The sequence below is a fragment of the Strix aluco genome, chromosome 10, assembly GCF_031877795.1.
Source record: "Strix aluco isolate bStrAlu1 chromosome 10, bStrAlu1.hap1, whole genome shotgun sequence".
Taxonomy (NCBI): domain Eukaryota; kingdom Metazoa; phylum Chordata; class Aves; order Strigiformes; family Strigidae; genus Strix; species Strix aluco.
Window position 1 is genome coordinate 17,893,884 of NC_133940.1, and position 22,467 is coordinate 17,916,350.

The 22,467-nt window shown below is 56.5% G+C and overlaps 2 protein-coding genes across 2 annotated transcripts; both read left to right on the forward strand.

The window, feature by feature from the left end:
• Nucleotides 1–408: 408 nt before the first annotated feature.
• On the forward strand, nucleotides 409–8,611 carry FAAH2 (fatty acid amide hydrolase 2). Its single transcript, XM_074835516.1, has 11 exons — nucleotides 409–619; nucleotides 847–929; nucleotides 1,264–1,397; nucleotides 1,720–1,929; nucleotides 2,365–2,484; nucleotides 2,989–3,124; nucleotides 3,923–4,040; nucleotides 4,780–4,899; nucleotides 5,862–5,973; nucleotides 6,602–6,796; nucleotides 7,499–8,611. The coding sequence occupies exons 1-11, from the start codon at nucleotides 422–424 to the stop codon at nucleotides 7,672–7,674; spliced, it is 1,602 nt and encodes a 533-aa protein (XP_074691617.1). The 5' UTR covers nucleotides 409–421; the 3' UTR covers nucleotides 7,675–8,611.
• A 124-nt stretch (nucleotides 8,612–8,735) lies between these two features.
• Nucleotides 8,736–18,574, forward strand: LOC141927988 (uncharacterized). The gene is made up of 10 exons (XM_074835515.1): nucleotides 8,736–9,658; nucleotides 10,880–11,084; nucleotides 12,317–12,488; nucleotides 12,967–13,087; nucleotides 13,694–13,869; nucleotides 14,888–15,066; nucleotides 15,543–15,696; nucleotides 16,008–16,132; nucleotides 17,202–17,988; nucleotides 18,519–18,574. Exons 2-10 carry the CDS (start codon nucleotides 11,067–11,069, stop codon nucleotides 18,560–18,562), a joined length of 1,776 nt encoding a protein of 591 aa, XP_074691616.1. The 5' UTR covers nucleotides 8,736–9,658; nucleotides 10,880–11,066; the 3' UTR covers nucleotides 18,563–18,574.
• Nucleotides 18,575–22,467: the final 3,893 nt, after the last annotated feature.

Below are 22,467 nucleotides of genomic sequence, written 5' to 3' on the forward strand. Positions count from 1 at the left end.
CCCAGATCTGCTGCCTTCACCCCCAGGGCAGGAAGAGGCGAATCCCCACGGGCTACAGCAGTGCAGGCCCGGCGGGGCGGCCCAGGGCGGGCAAAGTCGGCCGTAGCTCCGCGTAGCGAGGCCGAAGGCAGGCCTCACCGCCCGTAGCGAGGCCGAAGGCAGGCCTCACCGCCCGTAGCGAGGCCGAAGGCGGGCCTCACCGCCCGTAGCGAGGCCGCGCTCCCAGCCCGCAGGGAAGGGCCAGGGCGGGGGCAGCCCCGAGCAGGCGCTAGGACCCGGCACCGGGGAAGGCCCGCGGCGCGCGGCACGGCCGTCACCACAGCAACGCGGGCGGCGCGGCGCGCTGACGTCACTTCCGCGGCAGCGGCGCTCCGCCCCCCGGGGGCGTGGCCGGGGCGGGGCGCGGCGGCGGGCGAGGGCCATGGCGCTGTCGCGCGCGGAGCGGTGCCTGGCGCTGCTGTTGCGGCTGCTGTCGCGCGCCTGCCTGGCGCTGCTGGGGCTCGTGGCCCCCGCGCCGTCGCGCGCTGTCCCCGCGTCGCCGCGCGCCGTCCCGCCGCCGCGCCGCCCGCTCCTGCTGCTGCCCGCCCGTCAGCTGGCGGCGCGGCTCCGCGCGCGGCAGGTGGGACCGGTAACGGGGCGGGGGGCGAGGGCAGAGCGCAGCCCCGGGGCTCGCAGGCCTCCCCGCGGGGCCGCTGCGACCCGGTGGCGCAGGGCGTGCCGGCGTGGGGGTACCGGCGGTGCCCCGCGTCCCTGCCCGGTGTCCCGGCCCCTCGGAGGGCCGCTCAGCGCCCCCCGCCCCGCCCCGCCTGCATCTCACGGCCGTTTCCGCTTTATTTGGTGTTTTAGGTGACGTGCATCGAGGTGGTTGAGGCGTACGTGGAGAGGATCAAGGAGGTCAATCCCCTCATCAACGCCGTCGTTAAGGACCGGTAAGCCGGGGAGGAGAGGGAACGGTTGGCCGCTGCCGCCGCAGCCTTCCTCCGGGCCTCCCCCTGCCTTCCCAGGCCAGGGTACTGCATCGCACAGTGGGGCACAGCGGGGCCCCCGTGCAGCCCGGCTGCCCCGGTGGCAGTACCGTGATGGTGCCGGGTGCTCCCGGCCGGGTGCAAAAGCGACTGGTTCTTGCAAACTCCGTGAAGAAGAGCTGGGGAAGGTCATCTTCCGTTACCAACTCCTGCTGTGCATTTATGCCTGCCCGCCCTGCAGAGATACCTGCTCCTTGCCGGTTCTTTGAGAACATTCCCACCGGCTGCTTCTTTGCAGGTTTGAGGAGGCCCTGCAGGAAGCCCGGCAGGTAGATAAGCTGCTTTCGGAGGGCCCTGGTGATGACTACCTGGAGGAGAAGTTCCCCTTGTTAGGGGTTCCCATCACCGTCAAGGAGGCCTTTTCTCTGCACGGTGGGTTTGCCCTTGCTACTCTGCAGCTTTGCAGCTTGTGACTTGCTCCCTCTCGGCCATGTGCTCCCCAGGGCAGGGTGCTTGGAGAGAAGCAGCTTCCCTTTCCCTAGTCTGCACCCCCCCTCTGCCTGGGTTCACGTGTCTGTGTTCACTTTTAACGCCCAAATGCTGTGGGGGTTGTGGTGCCTCAGAGGAGCAGCCCTCACCGGGGATCTGCTTCTCGCAGACATGGTCCCTGTGACCTGCAGCCTGCTGCCCCCAGGGTAATCTCAGGGAAGCTGGTCATGACACTTCCCTCCATCTGTCAACCTTGGCACTACAGGGATGCCCAACACATCTGGCTTGGTCAACCGCCGCAACGTGATTGCCACCTCAGATGCCACAGTGGTGTCCCGGCTGAAGCAGGCTGGTGCCATCCCGCTGGGGGTGACCAATTGCAGCGAGCTGTGCATGTGGTACGAGTCCAGCAACAGGGTCTACGGCCGGACCAACAACCCCTACGACCTGCAGAGGATCGTGGGCGGCAGCTCAGGTGAGCCTCAGCACCTCAGCACTGTCCTACATGAGCAGCAAGTTAAAATGCAGCAAAGAAAGAGTTCCCACGTCCTCTGCACACTGTTTTAACTTGTTGTTGGGTTCCTGCAGAGCTCACAGGCCTCTTTCCCAGGCAGTGCAGTAGGCCATTTGGAGGTCCAACTGCATTGCACCTCCGGGATGTTACACCCGGCACCACTTTGACTCGCTCTGTCTGACTCTACGTGCAAACAGCAGTGCTGGTGTAGCACTTAGACAGGGAAATCCCTTTGGCCCCACGTTCCCCAGCTGTATCCCAGACATCACTAAAGCTGGGATGGCTCCCACCACATGTGCATGCAAAGGGAAGTGACCACTGTGAGATGTTCCTACTTTACTGGATGATTTGCACTATAAACCCGTGGGGTTTTTTGCTGTATTTTCTCCCATGCAGGTGGGGAGGGCAGTGCCCTGGCAGCTGCGTGCTCTGTCATAGGTGTGGGCTCCGACATTGGTGGCAGCATCCGGATGCCTGCCTTCTTCAACGGCGTCTTTGGCCATAAACCCACGACAGGTAAAGCAGGCGTGTGGATCTCTCCTCCCCAGCAGAAATGCCAGGAGGTGGAATGCAGGGTGTGGGAGGAACATATTTAGGACACTCCTGTGCTTGTGGCTGGTGGGATTGCTGTAAGGGGACAGACAACTTCTTGCACGGGACAAGCCTGCTGTGTGGGCACAACCTGGCTTTGGCAGTGGGAAGCTGTTTGGTGGCAGAATGCCAAGTGCGTGGGAGGTATTTTACCCCTGGTATTGCGTCCTCAGCGTGGGATGTTTTCCCAAGGTCAGGATCCGCTGCTGGGGCGTTTCCCTGGCAGGTGGTCTCCCAGCTGGGTGCTTTTCCTCCTTTCCCCACCCCATGTACCTTGCCATCAGCTTGCAAGCGCTGCTGATGTGTGCAATCCCAGGTGTCGGCTTCCCCCTGCACGTGGAGGCCGCCCTCCTGCACGGCTTGCCCCGGCTGGAGGCGATGCTCACGGGTGCTTGCGGGGTGGTACCCAGCATCTCCCTCTGCTCTCAGGGGTGGTGCCCAACGACGGCCAGTTCCCAAACGCTCGAGGGGTGCGGACCAGCTTCCTGTGCACAGGGCCCATGTGCCGCTACGCGGAGGACCTGGAGCCTATGCTGAGGGTCATGGCTGGTCCTGGAGTCAACAAGTAAGTTGTTCCTACTGCTTCAAGCTGCTGAATTGGTCTCAGCTACTTTCTGGCCAGCGCAGCAAGTTAGTCCTCTTTGGTACAAGACACATCTGCACCACACAGATTGGTCGTTACTGGTTTCCTTCCTCTGCCCCTGACTTCAGCAGAACCCTTGCAGCCAGGGCTGTCCTTCCCACCATCCCCATGCCCCCTGTTTGAGCAGCTCTGGGGAAGAGGCAGCTGTGGTCAGCTGGGTCCTCCTCACAGGAAAACTTTGCCTGTGAGCTGCTTCAGCCAGCACCCTCCAGCATTGCCCGCCCTTCTTGGGACTGACATTTCTTCTGGGTTTTCAATGCATTTTCCTGTTCCTGAATGAGTTTTCCATCCCACACCATGGCCCCGTTTGGTCTCTTCATAGGTCTATGCAACCAAGCAGCCTTTTATGTGCATGTACCAGTAAGGAGCAGAGATGGGGTGGATCAGGCAGGTCCTGCTTCTCACTGCAGCCTGCATGTGGTTGCTTTCTCCGTTACCACTTTCATTTCTCCATGGCTCTTGTGCAATCCCAACCTCAGCCGTGGCCAGGGTCTGTAATTACAAGGTGCAACAAATATGCAGAACTAGCTGGGACTGATGGGGCAGGTGAGCAGCTGGATGGGTTGTGGACAGCAAGTGTCTGTCTTCAGGGACTCTCCTTCCCACCCTGCTGGGTAGAGCAGGGTGTCCTGAGGGCAGATTAACAAGTGTGTGAGCAGCTCTGGCAGCTGGGGAGGAGCCAGGGATGGGCTTGTGAGCAAAGTACTCTTCCTTTCCCAGGCTGAAGCTGAATGAAAAGGTGTCGCTGGAGAAAATAAAATTTCACTGCATGGATCATGACGGCGGGTCCATTTTTGTGTCACCTGTGGACAAGGAGATCTTGCAGGCCCAAAAGAAGGTATGAAGGAATGGAGGTCAGCTTTCACTGGGGTGACCCTGGAGATAAAACCGGGGGAGACCAGTTCAAGGAGTCTTTTGGAGGTGAGGTGAGCTGCTCTGTGCGTGGCTCCTGCAGAGGCTGGCGGGATGGAGGGCTGCGGGCTGCAGCACCGCGGAGGCAGCCTTGAGTCCTGGTCCTGTGCTTCCAGTGGAAAAAAAGTGGAAAGATCTTTTTCTGTGTGAAGAAACAAGGGGAAAATCTTGTGAGCAGCTGCAGATGCCCTTGCCAGCAGCACTCATGTTGGAGTGCGCCAGGGTGTCCAAAGTTTTTGGCCCAATTTCCATTGCAGTAGCTGTATTTTGTTTTCTTGACATCTCTTGTCTATGTTACGGAGACTTGGCGGCACATCGCATGGCAAAGGGATGGCTATGTGTTTGCAGTCTTCCTGGGGTTGCTGCCTGGCAGTTAGTCATGCAAAGGAACTTTCTTGTTTTTCAATGAAATTTTCTGTGCTGCTCTTGCTTCTCTTCTGGAGCGTCGCTGGGGGTGGCGTGGAGGGCTGTTTGGGGAGCTCCAAGGTTGTTATCGGATAGAGGAGGTCCTGCTGCTCAGAGCAGAGAGGAGCAGGCAGGAGCTGCAGGATCCCCTGCACAGCGGCAAAGAGAAGCTGCTCCTGGGCTCTCTCCTGTCCCTGGTTTCCATGACTGCAGTGCATCACATCCTTGCAGAAACAAACCCTTCCCACTCTTCACCTTAGGTGGTGGAGCACCTTGAAGGCGAGCTGGGGGTCCAAGTTCAGCGCGTGGCAATCCACAAGATGAAGTATTCTTTCCAGATCTGGTCAGCCATGATGTCATCCAAGGACAGCGACGGACAGGTGTGTCAGACTGAGCTGGCAAAGGCACAAATTCTGTGGCAGCAGAGAAGAATTGGCTGTTTGGGGCCAGCCATGGAGAGCTGTAGGATTCCCAGACCTGATCAGGGACTTTCTCTGCTCCATTTGTCCCCCCTGTCCTCCTTTCATCTCTTTCTAAAGCTACACAGCCCCTTCTCCCTTGCTTTCCCATGAGATGATGATGGGGCTCCCAGCAGAGGAGCAACATGGTTGAGGGAGGGAGAGGCCTTTTTAGCATCTTGTTGACCTTTTCTGTGCAAGTTGGTAAATCAGCCAAGCAGGTAGTGTTCTGCCTCGCTCTTATGTCTGTGCTGTGCCTCCTGACACTGTAGGTTGGGATTAATACCCATTAGGATGCCAGGACTGAGGTGGTAGATTAGCAGCTTTTCAGCAGCAGGCCTGCATGTTTATTTGTTCCTTGAATTGTAGCCACTGTGCCATGCCCTGTACATGCAATGAAGTATTTTGTAGCAAAAATAAACTCTCAGGAGTGTTATACCTTGTGCATTCTGCCACACAGGCAGCTGTGAAAAGTAAGCCACCCCCGTCTTTCTAAGAAGGGCATGTCTGGCCTCCTCTGCCTTCTTTTTCCTGATCCCACAGCCATATAACAGCATTAAATGCCTCCAGGAGACATTATCCAGAGCATCATCCCTTGCATCATGTCAGAGGAGGGGTACTGAAAGGTGCTGCTTTTTGGGGCTCTGCCTCCACAGAGCGAGGTCCCCTTCTTGCTGTCTCTGGCAGGGAAAGATGCTCCTAGTTGCTCTGGATTAGTGCTAGAGCTGTGTAACACTCCTGACAGGCATCTCTTGTCTGAAAATTGGAACAGCTTGTGTCAGGATAATTGGACAGCTGGAGATTTCGCTGTCGTTTGTCAGCCTGTTCTTCCCTGTTGCGCACTAGTCAATCGTGCTGATGGAGGCAGTGTGTGTGTGTTACAGGAGGCACAGCTATTCACGGACCTGCTGGGGGATCATGGGAAGCCGGTGTGGCCGCTGTGGGAGTTGATGAAGTGGCTTGTGGGGATGTCTTCCCACACTCTTCCAGCTATCGGTAAGGCTGGACGGGCCATGGGGTGTGTGGAGGCAGTGGTGGGGGCGGGTGAGTTGTTAAATGAAAATAGTGTCCTTCCAGTGCCCCACGAAGGGACTCTAGAGTCTGCACTGGACAGCTTCAGACTGGTTTTTTGTAATGACATTTGGTGTATTCAAGTGAAACACGTGCTCAAGGGGGAGTTGACTGGATCTTTGATAAATGGGATTGTGTATCCTGGGAGAAGTGAAGGCAGTGGAGCTGCAGGCAGGGATAGCTCCTGCTGTGAGCCCTGTCAGAGCTGCTGGGGCTTATATGGAGCCAGTCAGGGATCTGCACCAATCTCATTTCTTAGCAGCAGATACCAGAGAACTCTAATGAGTGCTGACGTGCTGCTGTCTAATGAGTGCTGATGTCACTCTGCCAGCTCTGCTCAATCCCAGTGGCTGGAAAAAATAGAAGCAATGGGCAGGCTGAAAGCCGTTCCCTTGGCAAAGCTGGAGAGATGCTGCTGGCTGGAGGGGGGACTTGGGGGGCCCCACTAGGAGCTGGGGGATGCTGTGTGTGGCCAGGCAATGTGCTTTCTAGCCTGCTTCACCCACGGTCTGTTCACTCACTCTCTATTCCTGTTTGTGTCCTTGCCCTGCAGCCCTTGGGCTGACAGAGAAGCTCATGAAACTCAACCCTGGTGGGAATGCCAAGCTGGTGAGCATGGGGAAGAGCCTGCAGGAGGAGATGGAGGCCCTGCTGGGGCCAGATGGAGTACTCCTCTACCCCTCCCACCCCACCATAGCTCCCAGGCACCACTCCCCCATATGCATGCCGTTCAACTTTGCCTACACAGGTGAGCCGCTCTGCTCTGACTTGCTGCTGGGGTGCAGGCAGGGGTTGCAGGCATGCCCTCACCCACTGCAGCAGTGCAGGCTGGGAGTCAGGGTATTTTACCTAGAGTATCTCCATCGCTGACAGTGGGCTTTGCAGTGCAGAGGGGTGTCTCACTGCTCCAGAACGTGGGACAAGGATTATGGTCATGCTTTAAAACTGTGGCATTTGTACCCGCTGTCCACAGCAGGGCAGGTTTGATCTCGGTGCAGGAGGCTCACGCTGTGGTTTAGCAGGCACTCGGGAGCTGCTGCATCTGTTGGGGTACAGTCTGGGGCTCTCTATGTGGCTTTCCCACAGCTTAAGTGTCTTGATTACAGTGCCATGTTGCAATGCTGTCTGGCTTTGGAGTAATGGAAGGATGGTGCCTGGGGCAGGAATGTCCCAAAACAGATGTTGGCATGCCACAGCGAGTGCCACATAAGTGTGTCATCACTCATGGGTGCAATTTGGCTATGTGATGTGGGTGCTGGGAACCTCTGGCCCACAATGTCCCCTTGTCATCATGTCTCACCGCCTGCCTTGACTGCACGGCTCCAGCAAGGACCAGCTCCCAGGAGCCTGGTGCTGTGCATGGCAGCAGCTACCTACCTGGGGTGGGAGAGCCAGGCATTTATGTATCCCGGTTGCTGTGTTTCCTCTGATGCAGCCTTCTCTCTTCCAGCTATCTTCAACGTCCTGGGCTTGCCGGTGACACAGTGCCCACTGGGCCTGAGCAGCGAGGGCTTGCCACTGGGCATACAGCTGGTGGCCGCCTCCTACAATGACCACCTGACGCTGGCGGTAGCCCGGTATCTGGAAGAGGCCTTTGGAGGATGGGTTTTGCCTGGGAAAGTTTAGCCTGGGCTGCTGGCACTGCAGGGAGGCAGGGATGGAGATGGTGGTACCCAGCGAGGCAGCGGTGGGTGCTGATGCCCGATTCTGCCATAGCACTACCTGCTCCATCCGCACCCCTCCTTGTGCCTTCCTAGGAGTGGCCAGCAGTGCCTCCAGCCCCTGGGGAAGCCAGGCTTTTGCCACTGGAGTCATTTCCTCCCTGCAGCACCCTTTGCCACAGGAGAGACCTGCCCTCCTCGTGGCCCTTTGGGAACCCCAGTGCCACAGGCTGGCAGCAGGCTGCCTGTGTCCTGCCTGTGGCAGGCATCTAGCTTCTCCTGGGTGTGGAGAGGACATCTCTCTGTACTCTTGCTGCTCTGAAGATGCTGAGTGAAGGCTGGGGAGAGAAGGTGCTGCCAGACTGCTCGGGGACAACTGCGCAGAACCACCCTCGGGGCCCCTGGGTGCATCCATCCTCTTTGGCCTTGCCATGCCCACAAGACTGGGACTGCACCCAGTACACGCAGGCTTGCTGGCCTCTGAAACCTCCCTGAGCTGCCACAGGGTTACACTCACCCTCTAACCAAAAAGGGAGAGGGGTTGAGGGTGCTGGAGGCAGCTGTATGCTTGTCTCACTGGTGGTGCTTTGTGGGGTGGATGGTGCTGGGCTCTACCTGGCATGGAGCTGACGGGCAAGGGAGAAGGAGCTTTTGCTCTTGCGAGCTTTTGACGGCACTGGAAGAGCTCTTTAAATGCTCCTCTGCGTGTGCTGAGACAGCTAAAGCATCTCCTGCCTGTGTCTTCTTCCCCTTCTGTCCCAGGGGATCACCCAGCCTGACTGGTGTCCTCTGCCCCCATGAGCGGTCGCAGGCAGCTGGCTGTTCCTGGGGCAGGCAACAAGCGTAAGATGTTCTCAGTGAGGGTGGTATTAAAGTCTGTCCAGTTTGCTGCTGGCTGTGTATCCTTGTTCCCGATGGCTGTGTGGGGCTGCTGACCCCCTGGCACCAGCCCCGGCACCACTTGTGCTGTGGGATGCGCTGAGGCTGCTGAATGCTACTGGCTGTGGGCATGGTGCAGGGACAGCAGTGAAGGGGCTGGCATCTGCCCCAAGGGTGGCACCTGACCGCTGCCAGGCTCTTGCATTAAAATGCCTGGACTTGCAGTGTCTGCTCAGCTCCTGGCAGAGCTGGAGGGTGACAGCGAGCTCCGGCGGTGCCGCGGTCGATGGCTCTGTTAGACTTGTAGTGGTCACTCAGCGTTACACTCTTGAAAGGTGTAAGCCGTGGTTTTCTCTCCCCAGTGGGCTGCCAAAGGCCTGGGGCTCGTAGGGTGATGCGGAGCCATGTGCGGGTTCCTTGGGGTCTCTAGGGCAGAGCAGGGCACAGGGTCCCAGTCTGCACACGCAGCGCTGATGTTGGCAAGGATAAAACCTGCTGTTGGCTTTGTGGGGATGTCCTGGCATGTGTCTGTCCTGCCACGTGTCACTCCTGGTCCCGGCCCAATCCCTGTGCTGCTGTCTTATGTCCCCAAACACTAGCCCTCCCTGCAAGGGGGGATGTGGCTGCTGGGTGCAGCCAGGGTGCTGGGGCCAGGCTGTGTCTTGCCACTTGCTCACAGAGGGCACTGCTGAGCCGGCTAAAGGCAGCCAGCCCGGGGAGCCTGCAGCCAGATGAGACACCGTCAACAAGGAAGGAAGAAAGAAAATCAGCCTGACCCAGGAAAAAGGGCACGAATCAACAAATCCAAATCACATGCCGTGGGACATCTCCCCCAGCCTCCCGGCGCGGTGGCACAGAGGACACGGGCCTGTCTCTGGCTGGGAGGGATCCTGCGAGCTGGACAGACCCTGCTGATGCTTCCAGCAAACACTCTCGGAGTCTAACGTGGGATTGCTGAGCTGAAGGTGGTTGTGTTTAACAGAGCGTGGTGGGCGCAGACGGCAACACCGTGTTTGCTCTAGCAGGTTCCTGTTACGGCAAGGGCCAGATGAGCCGCTGCGTGGCCCAAGGTAGGGGGGACCATTGGTGCTTCAGGGTGGCGTGGCAATGGGGGATGCAGGTGAAGGGATGGATGTGTGGAAGAGAGAGGGTTTGATGTCTGCAGTCTCAGCCAATGGGCTAGCCATTAAACTATCTTTTTACAGAAACCGCAACATGGTGAGGGGTGCTGGGTTTTTCTCTCTGGCCAAGGTTGATGGGGACCAGCTGTGCTGGGTCAGCAGGGTGCTAACAGGGACCATCCTACGGCCACCATTGCCACTGCAAAAGCACTGGTCCTCTGCTTGCTGCCATCTCCTGTGGCAGGAGCAGCCCTGTCCCTGCACACACAGGCAGCTGAGTCCCAGGGTCTCCCCAGGGAGCTGAGTTGCTGCTCTGCACCTCCACAAGTCTGGGGAACAGTGCTGGGGGCCCTTTCTCCCTCTGGGGAGAAAAGCCTGCTGCCTTCGCCAGAGGCCTGCTGCAAATCCAGGAGGGCTTGTGCTGGCAATGGGGCAGGGGAAAGCCATAAACCTACTGCCCGCACTTCAGCTCTGGCATTTTGGAGGTCTTGCCTTGGGGCTTGGAGCCCTTGCCCACGGTTTGCAGCTGCCCATCCCCACTTGCTGGCTGCTTCTTCCTGTTTCCAGCTCTAAAAGATTGCAAGGGACAGAAAACATGGGGAAAGAGTTTTATACATGCCTGCCAAGGTGGTTGTGCTCATAACATTAATGCAGACTCAGTATAAAATGAGAAGAGCAAGAGGCAATGGGCGGGGGTAAGCCAGCCCTATGATGTCTAGTGCGGCCAGGGAGATGGTCCCACCCATCTGCCTCTGAAGGTGGCTCTGGGCTCCCTGTCTTCATCAAGGGACATGTCCCCATGACTGGGAGGTCAGAGTTGGTGGTCTCAAAGCCCTTGCACATCTCTCCCTGAAGAGCAAGGTTCTCTCCATAGCTGGCAAGAGCAGAGGAAAAAAATTCGCCCGTAGTTGAGTGGTGGGGCAAGGCCAAGGAGCTACTGGCCAGGTTTCAGAGAGAGGAAGGAAGTGGGGTGGTAACATGGCACAGCACTGCTCCAGTGTCCCCCCGGGACTGTGCAGGGGTGTGACACGTGTGCCCAGTACCAGCCTCTGCTGTGGCTCATGCAGACTGAGGTCTCTATTCGGGGCACGACACACCAAGGGGGTGCCTCAGGGTGCTTCGTTTGTCCTGGCTGGGTGCCAACATGCTGGTACCTTTCCTGTCCCACAGAGGCTGCGGGAGGGCTGGGAGTGTCACAGCAGCGGTTTCACCGGTTGTGCCAGTGTGAGTCATGCTTGGAGCAGGGCTGAGTCACTGCCAGAGCGGTGTGAGCATCACACCAGAGCTTTCTGAGACTCTCCTCCCTGTGACACCAGCAGCGTGACTTCTTGCTGCCTTTGGGGAGGGATGAAACGCCATGGGGGACCAGCTAGAGGTAGGTGCAGCAGAAGGTCCCTGCAGCACATGCATTGGGGCCGCTCCTGTTTAACATCTTTATTGATGATCTAGACGAGGGGATCGAGTGCACCCTCAGTAAGTTTGCAGATGACACCAAGTTGGGTGGGAGTGTTGATCTGCTCGAGGGTAGGGAGGCTCTGCAGAGAGACCTGGACAGGCTGGAGCGATGGGCTGAGGCCAGCTGTAGGAGTTTCAATAAGGCCAAATGCTGGGTGCTGCACTTGGGCCACAACAACTCCCAGCAGTGCTACAGGCTTGGGGGAGTGGCTGGAGAGCTGCCAGTCAGAGAGGGACCTGGGGGTGTTGATTGACAGCCGGCTGAACATGAGCCAGCAGTGTGCCCAGGTGGCCAGGAAGGCCAATGGCATCCTGGTCTGTATCAGAAATAGCGTGGCCAGCAGGGACAGGGAAGTGATCTTACCCCGTACTTGGCACTGGTGAGGCTGCACCTCGATTACTGTGTTCAGTTTTGGGCCCCTCACTACAAAAAGGACATTGAATTACTCAAGAGTGTCCAAAGAAGGGCAACGAAGCTGGTGAAGGATCTGGAGCACATGTCGTAGGAAGAGTGGCTGAGGGAACTGGGGTGGTTTAGTCTGGAGAAGAGGAGGCTGAGGGGAGACCTCATCGCCCTCTACAACTACCTGAAAGGAGATTGCAGAAAGATGTAGATGAGTCTCTTTAACCAAGTAATAAGCGATAGGACAAGAGGTAATGGCCTCAAGTTGTGCCAGGGAAGGTTTAGGCTGGATATAAGGAAGCATTTCTTTACAGAACGGGTTGTTAGGCGTTGGAATGGGCTGCCCAGGGCAGTGGTGGAGTCCCCATCCCTGGAGGTGTTTAAGAGTCAGTCACATTGACATAGCGCTGAGGGATATGGTGTAGTTGAGAATGGTCAGTGTGAGGTTAATGGTTGGACTGGATGATCTTCAAGGTCTTTTCCAACCGAAATGATTCTGTGATTCTGTGCCATGGCAGAGTGTGGCAGCTGCCCACTGTCCCTGCGGGCCCTCTTGCCACCGCAGCCCCAAGGACACCTGCCCTGCTGCTGCTTCAGCCCATCCCAGGGGCAGCAAGGGTGTCTCCTCCACTCTGCAGCAGGCACCTGCATGCCACAGCTGGACACACAACCTCTGTGTGCAAGGCATGCCTGCAGTGGGTGTCACTGGCCACAGCTTTGTGAAAAAAAAATATTTTCTCTAATCCCAGGTTCCAGCTGCCTGTCGTGTTTGCGGGTGGCAGAACAGCTCCGGCAAGCCCATTCTCTCACCACCGCACCCCGCATGGCAGCGTAGAGCTGGGGGCAGATGGATGGGGTGCAGCGGGATGAGCCCTGCCCTGAGCCTGCTTTTGTCCCTGGCCAGCTGCACCCTGCTCCAGGGTAAGTCCAGCTCCGGAGCTGCCGCAGCGGTCTGGGGGGTGGCCCTGGCTGCAGTGGGGGGGGAGAAGCACAGAGACAACTCTCAGACCTACAGAAGGTACCTCTAGGAAGGAGGGGACCAAGTGATCTTCAAGGTGTGATGAGAAAGAAAACTCCAGAGTCACCAGCAGCCATGTCAGGGTGTCCGTGCCTTTCGTGGGACAGCAGATAGGATGCTCCAGGGTGTGCAAGAGCTTCACAGGATGCTGATGCTGAGCACTGCTCTGACAGCCAGTGCTTGCCTAAGCCTGGCAGGGAGTTAGTGTTTGCCTATGTGGGACTGAAGCTGGGAGTGTAGGGTGGGGGGGAGATCCCACAATGCCTACACAAGGCCGGGAGACCCATGCAGCATGGGCAAGTGGTGACTGGCCAAGGAGTTGGGCCCCTGCAGAGCAGAGTGATGTGCTGCCTGATGTCCCTCTGCTTCCTCCTTCCCCAGGCACACTGTTGCCTCCACAGGATGTGAGGCTGGAGGCACAAAACTTCCACATCCGTCTGCGGTGGGAACCGGACCCTGGCTCGCCCAACGGTACCACGTACCAGGTGGAATGGAGGAGACGGTAGGTGGGGCGACAGGGATGAGGGGGCGGAGGTGGATCATCTCCCCTGCACCCTGGCAGAGGGCTGTCAGGGACCCCCAGTAGCCAGAGGATTAATTTTTTTTTTCCCTTATGCAGGGAAAATACAGGAATACAGGAAATACAGAATTTCCTGTATTTCAACCTGTGCCCTCTTCCTCTTGTCCTTTCATTGGGTACCACCAAGAAGTCTCTATCTTCTTTACTCCACCACATTGATAAGACTGCCCACCCTAAGCCCCCCTCTTTTGAGGCTAAGCAGTCCCCACTCACTCAGCTTCCCTCATACCACTGATTCCTCAACCCCTTGGTGATGTTTTTGGCCCTTCAGTGGTCTGTCTCTGGTGTGGACATGTTTTTTCTTGTAGCAGGTCAGGGTGCAGCACTCCAGGTGCCATCCCACCAGTGCCGATGAGAGGGGACTTGACTTGCTGCCAACGCTTTTCCTAATGCAGCACAGGATGTTGTTGGCAAATATTTGTGCTCTCCCGTGCTTTCCACAGACAGGATGGTGATGGCTAGGCAGCCTTCCTTTTTGGCTAGGAAGGTGCCAAAAAGGAGAAACCCCTGCATTTTCTCCATGGGCAGAATCCCTCACTGGACCAAGGCAGATACCTGCTGGGGGAACAGCACCGGCTCGTCCTGGGCATGTGAGCTGTATTTTGACAAGATCCATGATATCTACTGGGCAAGGGTGAGAGCGGTGGCCAGAGGCGAGCTGTCCAGGTGGGCCTATTCCAGCGAGCTGCAGCCGTACAGAGACAGTAAGGACCAGAGAGCTCCTTCAGCTGGGCTTCTGCTCTTCCCAGGGGGGCCGATGGGGAGAGGGGTCCTTGGAGAGGTCTACTGGGGTACGGTGGGAAATCGTATGAGAATACTAGTGGGAAAAGTGCCAAGAGCCATGACTGGAGGAAAGATGTGGGAGCAGAACTGCTGGAGAAGGTTTGGGTGAAGAGCAAGGGGACAGAGGAGTGAGGTAAGGACCATGGATGGGAGGCTCCAGAGCCACCAACGCACTGTGAGAATTTAGGTCTCTGGAGAATGCAGCAAGATGGGGTAGGAAAGAGGATACCCCTCCAGGCCTGCCTTTTAAAAGCATGCCCTGTTTGTCCCTGCCATGGATTTGGGAGATGCTGGGTGAGGGCATTTTTGTTCCAGCAAAGTAAAGCTGGTACAGGCTGATGAAGACAGGAGTAGTCCCTCCAGCACTGCTTTTGCCCTGACACGTGCTTCTTCTCAGTCACAGCCTGGCTGTCCTGTCCAAAAAGCCTAGCTATCTTTTGGAGGAAAGAAAAACTTCAGGACCTTCCCCTAACCCACCTCACAGGGGGTTATCGCAATGAACTGAATGTGCCAGCAGCTAAAGTGGGATGTATGTTGGCTGTTTGGATTCCCTTTTTCATTCCCTCTGCATCCAACTATCATGGAAATAGATGCACTTAGCTAAAAGAGCAATTGCTCCTCGAGTCTCTAGACCATTGTCTGATGGCTCAGAGATGAAGTGCTCAGCAGCAGGGAGCCAGAGGTGCTAGCAGGTCTGTCCTGGCCTGTGCTGGTGGGACTGAAGGGGGAAGAAGTAGTGCTGGCTGTCACAAAGACATGATGGCTGATGTTTCTAGAGCTGGTTTCACAGCACAAAGTGCCATCACTCTAGATCTGAGGAAGTCTCTGTGCTCTGGGAGTGGGATGTCCAACAGAAAAACATTTCTAGAGAAACAAGATGCCTGCCTTCTGTTTTGAAGAGCTTAATTTTCCTCCTCCATATTTTTTCCCTCCCTACAGCAATTGTGGGCCCCCCCAAGTTGTCCTGGCTGCTCCAGGATCACATCCTCAGCATAAATATCATCATGCCGCTCACTCCCTACCGAAGCAAAAACGGCTCTTACAAGCCAGTCGACCAAGTGCTGCTGAAGCTGTGGTACTGGCTGTGTCTGTACGAAGGGGATGTGCTCGTCCAGCAAGTATGTGGTGGGGTGGGCAGGGCTCAGAGTGCACAGGACTTGCAAAAGCTTTCCTGGTGCAGCAAAGATGCCCCTGTCCACTCGCACTGGTGTGGTAGTGCCTGTGCCTGTAGAGTTGTCCCAGCCCTGCCCTCACCCAGCAGTGCAAGTAGGCGTGAGATGCTTTTGCATTCCCAGTTTGGGGCTTGCAACCTGGGGGTGGCAGAAGATCCCTCTCCTCCTCTAGATTACATGAATAAGAAAAACCTGTAACAATTTCCATTCACATGAAAGCATGCAGTAGGTGTTTAATGAGGTGCTCTGGGAGCTGAAAACTTCCTGGGGTGAAGAAACAAGCGCTGGAGGTGCTTGAGGAGCAGGGAGGGTCTGTGCTCCACACCGTGGGGCAAATGAGGTGTCAGGGCTGCACTGGGGAGAGAAGCAGCGCACAGACCCCACCTCCAGCCGCCTTGGCCACACATCCCCTCTGCTTCTAGGTGCCCTGCAAACGGAGTGGGGAGGAAGGGCCGTGCACCTTCAGGTTCCTCAAGCCCAGCACACACTACTGTGTCCGGACGGTGGCTGCGGACATGGCCAGGGAGCAGAGCCGGGAGGCTGAGCTGTGCATGGTGACACCGGCAGGCCCCGCAGGTGGGAGCTCACTTGCTGGTTCATCTGCTGTGGTTGCGTCTCAGGTCCTGCTTGTGGCACGGACACGTGTGGAGGTGTGGGTCACTCACCGCCTGAGCCATTCTGGTCAGGGTTGGTGGCCCAGTAACACCCTGTGGGGACCTGTCTTGGGGAGATGGTCTCTCGCCACCTGCCTTGGGCTTGCCCCGCATCCCCTTCTCGAACATCCCAGCCTGCCACGGGGGCTCTGGGGAAGCGTTGGCATAGGGCGGGCTAGGGGGGATACCGCCTGGGGTACTTCCACCCCTCAGCCTGTTGTGACCTCCTGGCAGGCTTTCCCTGGGTCCTCCTTGCCGTGCTGAGTGGTGTCTTCCTGCTGCTGAGCGTGGCCGGGCTCTGCTTCGTCCAGCTGCACGTCTTCCCCAGCCCCTCGGAGATGCAACTCCCGAAAACACTTGTGAGTGAACAATCCCCCTCCAGCCTCTGCCCTGCATGTGCTGCAGCCAAGCCGGGGTCCCCTGCATTTGCAGAGGGCTCAGCACCTCCTTCCTTCCACCTCTTGCACCACCAAACCTGTCTCTGTGCCCAGGTCCCTCCCCCGCTGTCTGACCCACCATACCCCCAGGCCTTGCTGTGTGGGAGAAGATACTGGTGGGATGCATCAATCAGCCATGGGTCACACCGGAGGAGGGTGTCTCGGGCAGCACATAGCCTGCAAGCATAGCCCACAGTGTTAGGGTCCTCCTGCTTTAGGCAGTTGGCTTTTGCTTGGCTATATGCCCATCTACAACATCTTGAAGAGAAGAAAGAGGGGAAGAGAAGCAAACAGTGGGACTGCTATCCTGGCACAGCCTGGCCTGGGTGAGGTGCAGCCCCTCACCACTCTGCCCTTGGGATAAATGCAGCCCTAAGGCTCAGAGAGGCTCCCAGGGCTGCAGCCCTGCTGAGCTGATCCCAAACATGTTCTGAGTTGGCAGGACAGAGCCCTGTGGAAGCAGCCACCAGGACAGCCTTTCTCTCCAAGTCCCAGTTCCCCCCTGCATCCCAGTTTCCCAGTGCTGGGGGCGTGGCAGCAGCCTGGGCTGAGCAGCCCTTTGAGCTCTCTGGGGACAAAACCAACTTGCTAAGCTAAAGAAGTCTCCTATGCCAGCGTGGAGAGGAGGTGGCAGGCTGCTCCACTTGCCGTGGCCCAGATCAGGGCCAGAGTCCTTTGCTTTCCTATTCTTCTTGGCTTCTGCACAGGGATTGCTTGTGTCTCTGAGCAGGTGAGGACTCTTCCATCAGCCTCTGACAGCTGGAGCATAGCTTGAAAAGCAGCAGCATTATAGCTTCTGTGACCATCTCCTGGCACCAGAGCCCCCGTGCTGTAGTGAGAAGAGCCCTGCCTTCATTTCTCCCCGGTGTGAGCACAGCAGACAGGCTGTCCGGGACCGTTCCCTTCCTCAGGGTTTGCGGTTCATCAACCCCAGGCTCGCGGAGGTTTCAGCAAGCTGAGGCTGACTGCTTTGCTGCTTGTTTCCCGGCAGGCTCTCCTGAACAGGGACCTGAATGTGACCATCACGGTGCCCACCCTTGAGCTCAGGGAGGACTCGCTCACCCTGCTCCTGCCAACATTGCTCCCCTCCTGCGGGTCACCTGCAGCTGAGCAGACAACACCCACAGTGCAGCTGCTCCTTGGAGAAAGTCTTTCCCAGGACATGAGTGGCTACTGTGCCAACGGGTTTGGGCCAGACTGCCACAAAGGAAGGGCCCCATCCTGCACCCACAGCCAGCTGGGGCACGCCTTGGGCTCCTGGGTCTCACCACGGCTGGAGGAGGATGGGGAGGCACATGATGGGGATGATGTGCTGGAGCAGCCGGTGCTGGCGGGACTGACCAGAGACAGCGGCACAGGTGACAGGGACTACCGGACATCCGAGACGTGGCTCTCCCTGCACCTCCAGCTTTATTCTAAATGCCAGTGCCCAGCCCTGGGAGCAGGCAGCTGCCTTCCTCTGCCCACACTGGGCAGGAGCTTCAGCCAGGAGGACCTGCAGGAGAGCCTTGGCATGGCAGGGCACTGGGTACCACTCAGCTCTGTGAAGCTGCCAGCCAGTGAGGAGGAGGATGGAGGGGAACTCGTGCATGCTCTCCAGCCCCTGCATGGCCATGGGACTGAGCCACAACCAGGTGACAGCACCATGCAGCAGGGTGACTTGGAGGAGGCAGCACCAGACATCCCCCTCCCCAGCCCCTGCCAGCTGCCCCAATTGCCCCCTGACATCCTACAGACAGCTGCCTTCTCCGGCTATGAGCCGCGTCCCCGAGCTGATGGTGAGCCATAGCAAGCAGGTGGGGGCACACCGGGAGCTCCCAGCACCTGGAGCACAGCATTAAGGAGCTTGAGGTGCTGCCCAGAGCTGCCCCAGCCACGATGGCTGCCTGCTCAGACCTGCCTGTGCCTTGCTGGGGACAGGACTGGGGCAGGCTCGCATGCGGGCAGGCACAGGCACGCTCTGGGCACGGCTACCACGGATGGGTGAGATCAGTATCTTCAGAGCTTCCGTCTGTGGTTTTGGTGCTCTTGAACCAAAGCATAAGGAATACGTACCAAAGTTGAAGCCCCGTAACTTTTATTTATTTATCCACCTATATTTGTGGGTATGCGTGTGTACAGTGTATATATACTAATGCAAATTTATGTATATACTCATATATATATATATATAAAAACCTCTTTAATGAAAGAGGAGATTTTTTTTTTACTTGTCTGGAAATACTTACTGTGCACTGGAGCTGTTTTTTAAGCAACACTAATTTATTGTGGAAAACTGGCTTCTGTGCTTACTCTTTCTGTGTTACAGAACCGACAGTGCCCTGTCTGAGCAATGTTTGGGAAAGGCACTAGGAAAACTTAGGGTTTCTCTGGGAGAAAATTGCACCTGCAACTGGTCTGTATGTTGCTGTCGTGTGGGAAAAAGCTGGTTCTTCAGCAACTCTTGGATAGTTTTATTACTCCTTCTACCAGCACTGGGGCAATTTACTTCTGAGGAGCCCTGCCCTGTGGTTGTCTCTCCGGGATGTGTTTGTGAGGCTGTGCCTGCAGCCACGGAGGTGAGGGGAAACTCTCTCCCAGTGTCAAGCAGCTGTGCTTTGCAGTGGGCTGGGATTGGGGGATTACAGCTCGGGGGGACAAATCCAGGCTCCTGGACTCATGAGATTTGGGAACAGGTGAGAAATTGGTGTCCAGCATCCAGGCATCTCATGAAGGGGATAGAGGGGACAACACTGCCAGCCTTGGGGAGACTTTTGGGTAAAGCAGGGCTGCACAGGGCCACCTTCCAACCCCATGAGTCATCCCTGACACCCCGGCTGTGCAACCTCCTGAGGGTGACTGTACTCTCCCTCTGCCAGACTGTCAGCCTTCCTCTTCCCCTGCTGCCACAGCTGACTCAGCCAGAGACCTGCAGTAACACCGGCTGTGGTTTTCTGGCACCTGAGCAGGGCCGTGGGGCAGCCCCATTTGAGTGCTCCCAGCTTTGTCTCTGTTTCAAAGCAGGCAGCTGTGCTTTGTGCATCTCATTAGCAAAATCTCTCATAGTGATGACGTATTGGGTTTGTGTGGAAAGGTCTTGGTAGTACGGAGGGTACAGGGGCGGCTTCTGTGAGAAGCTGCCAGAAGCTTCTCCCATGTCTGACAGAGCCAATGCCAGTTGGCTGCAAGATGGACCCACCACTGGCCAAGGCCGAGCCCATCAGTGATGGTGGTAGCAACTCTGGGATAACGTATTTAAGAAGGGGGAAAAGAACTTCAGCCAGAGAGAAGTGAGAATATGTGAGAGCAACAACTCTGCAGACACCAAGGTCAGTGCAGAAGGAGGAGGAGGTGCTCCAGGTGCTGGAGCAGAGGTTCCCCCGCAGCCCATGGTGCAGCCCGTGGTGAGGCAGCTGTGCCCTGCACCCAGGGAGCTCCACAGGGGAGCAGATTCCCACCTGCAGCCCATGGAGGACCCCACACCAGAGCAGGGGGATGCCCGAAGGAGGCTGTGACCCCATGGGAAGCCCGTGCTGGAGCAGGCTCCTGGCAGGACCTGTGGCCCCGTGGAGAGAGGAGCCCATGCTGGAGCAGGTTTGCTGGGCAGCACTTGTGACCCTGTGGGGGACCCACACTGGAGCAGGGTGAGAGTGTGAGGAGTCCTCCCCCTGAGGAGGAAGGAGCAGCAGAAACAATGTGTGATGGACTGACCACAACCCCCATTCCCCATTGCCCTCTGTCAGTGGGGAGAAGGAGAGAGAGAAATCAGGAGTGAAGTTGAGCTCAGGAAGAAGGGAGGGGTGGGGGAAAGGTGTTTTAAGATTTGGTTTTACTTCTCATTGTCCTACTCTGGTTTGACTGGTAATAAATCAAATTAGTTTTCCCCAAGTCAGGTCTGTTTTGCCCATCATGGTGATTGCTGAGGGATCTCCCTGTCCTCATCTCAACCCACGAGCCATTTGTTGTATTTTTTTCTCTCCCTTGTTCAGCCAAGGAAGAGGAGTGATAGAGCAGCTTGGTGGGCCCCTGGCATCCAGCCAGGGTCAGCCCATCACAGATAATGTGAGGACATGTGGTGTATTAAATAGATTGAGCTGATTTTTTTTAAAAAAGGAGAGAGACGGTCCCAAGAGCTGTTCAAAGGAACACATGTGTTACCCACATGCTGTTTGCTGCCAACAAATTTCCTGTCAGACTCAGCTAAAATGAGAGTCTGATTTTCCTTAACTTGTTTCACTTTTTTTGATAAAATGAAAATTTGGGGTACAGGTATCTGCCACCATTTTGGGTCCCATGAAATGTCCTTTTTAATTTTCAGGTGTTTAGAAAGCAAACCAAAAGCCAAGCCAGAAGAATTCCCCCATGCTAAATTCAGGCAGACTTCAGAGGAGTTGAGGTTTTGAGGCAAACACAGGAGCCCAAACATTGCAATCTGTAAATCCTTGAGCCAAAGGTTTCACACTGACCTTCCCTCCCGCCATCCCCATTCTTATTTTTTTCTAACTTGAAGCTTTTTGAGGCATTTGATCTATAGTTTCAACTGCTGTGCCAAAGCTCACGGAGCCAAAACAATGTGTCTGCTTTTCCTCCTCTGTGGTCCCAGAGCCACATCACCCTTCTAGTGGGTGAACAGGAACCTCACAGTGATTGATCTCCTTGACAAATGCTGGCGATGTGTGTCCTGCTTCTGATTCAATGCCTCTGGGAGTGGAGACCCTGCTCTTTCCCCTCAAATGGTCAGTTTTCTCCACTAACGGTTTCCCCAAGTATGTATTGCACTTTTCCATCTTGTAGTTTCTTGTCCTGTTCCCCAGCGAACAGCTTATTTCCTTTCTCCCCACAGCTCTCTGCATTTTCCTTCAGTCTCTCTAGCCTAACCTCTTGTTCCTGTTGGTCTGGTCTCATAAACCATGTTTGTTATGCCCTGTATTGGAGGGCTGAGCTCTTTCAGAGCTGGACCACTGCATTTCCTTTGGCCACACGTGTGCCCACACAACACTCTCAGCAGCGTGAGCATTTGCAGCTGGCCAGTATCATAGCTGCAGCCTGGGATGAGCCTTAAAAACCACTTTACATCTGCACCAGGGAGCACGTATTTGTGCATCGTTCACCTGGAGATGGGTAATGCCAAGCTGTCTCCTCACAGGTGTTGTTCAGCAGACGCAGGCTTTGCACTATAAGCTGAAGTTTGGAGCAGTGCAGTGCTGCGGCTGTGCAGAAAGGCAGGCATGTTCTTATTGCCAGGACACTGCCTGCAGGCAGTGAGCTCAGTAAAAGCAGTGCCATGTCACCACGCAGCAGGTCATGGGACAGTTCAGGTTGGAAAGAAGCCTTAGGAGTAAGCTAGTACCTCCTCCTGCTAAGAGTAGGGTCAGCAACCTGAGGCCAGACCAGGCTGATCAGGTCTTTTCTAGTTTGGCCTTGAAAACTTCTTAAGGTGGCAACCACACAACTCTGAGCATCCTGTAGCAGTCCTGGGCTGCCCTTGGTGATGGGAGTGTTTGGCCAGCAAGGCAAGGAGGTTGCGGCCATTATTCAGGAGGGAACAGAGATGACATGCCAAGGGCTTGCTCTCTTCCCATCTTTCATTGTGGTGTCTGGTCGCCATCCCCTTTTTGCCCCCTTGATGTGTATCAAGGTCACAGTCAAAACCCTACATGCGTGGAGCCCTGTTTTGACTGACCACCTCGTCCCCAGCAGGGCTGATGGGGTCTCCAGCCCCACCACTGCTCCTGAAGGTCATTGCATGGTGGCAGGGTGCATTTGCAAGGAGCCATTCAACAGGAGCATTGGTCAAAGCTGCCCTGTTGCGTGTGCCATGAGACTCTGGAAAGGAGCTGCAGCCTGAGCTTGAGGTCTTCCAGGCGAAGAAAAGAGCATGCATTGTGTTAGTCCAGCCTGTGTTGCACCAGCCAAGACGTGGCCTGTTTGCTGGGAAGCACTGGCCCAGCATGGTGGGACTAAACTGGCTCCCACGGCCACCTTGGTGTTGGACGCTGGGCTTGCGTTGGGGCACAGCCAGTGCTTTTACAACAGCCTGCCAGGTCTTTGAAGATCAAAAGAAAGGCAGCTCTTGTCTGAGTTTTTGGCTGGGTGACCAACGCTGGGATTCCCGCTGGTGATTCAGGCAGGTTACTCACCAGCAGTGGGGACTCATCCCAGCCCAGGGGAGTGGTTGAAGCAGCTGAGATGTCCCTGTTCTGTATGAAACAGAGATGTTCATGCAGAGTGGAAAAAGGCTCGTGACATTTCAAGATGGCATTTTAGCAGCTGAAGTT

Coding starts and splice junctions, on each gene's coding strand:
- FAAH2 (XM_074835516.1), top strand. CDS start 422: ATGGCGCTGTCGCGCGCGGAGCGGTGCCTGGCGCTGCTGTTGCGGCTG. Junction 1,930..2,364: donor GATCGTGGGCGGCAGCTCAG/GTGAGCCTCAGC, acceptor TCTCCCATGCAG/GTGGGGAGGGCAGTGCCCTG. Junction 4,900..5,861: donor CCAAGGACAGCGACGGACAG/GTGTGTCAGACT, acceptor TGTGTGTTACAG/GAGGCACAGCTATTCACGGA.
- LOC141927988 (XM_074835515.1), top strand. Junction 12,489..12,966: donor CAGCTGCACCCTGCTCCAGG/GTAAGTCCAGCT, acceptor CTCCTTCCCCAG/GCACACTGTTGCCTCCACAG. Junction 16,133..17,201: donor TGCAACTCCCGAAAACACTT/GTGAGTGAACAA, acceptor GTTTCCCGGCAG/GCTCTCCTGAACAGGGACCT.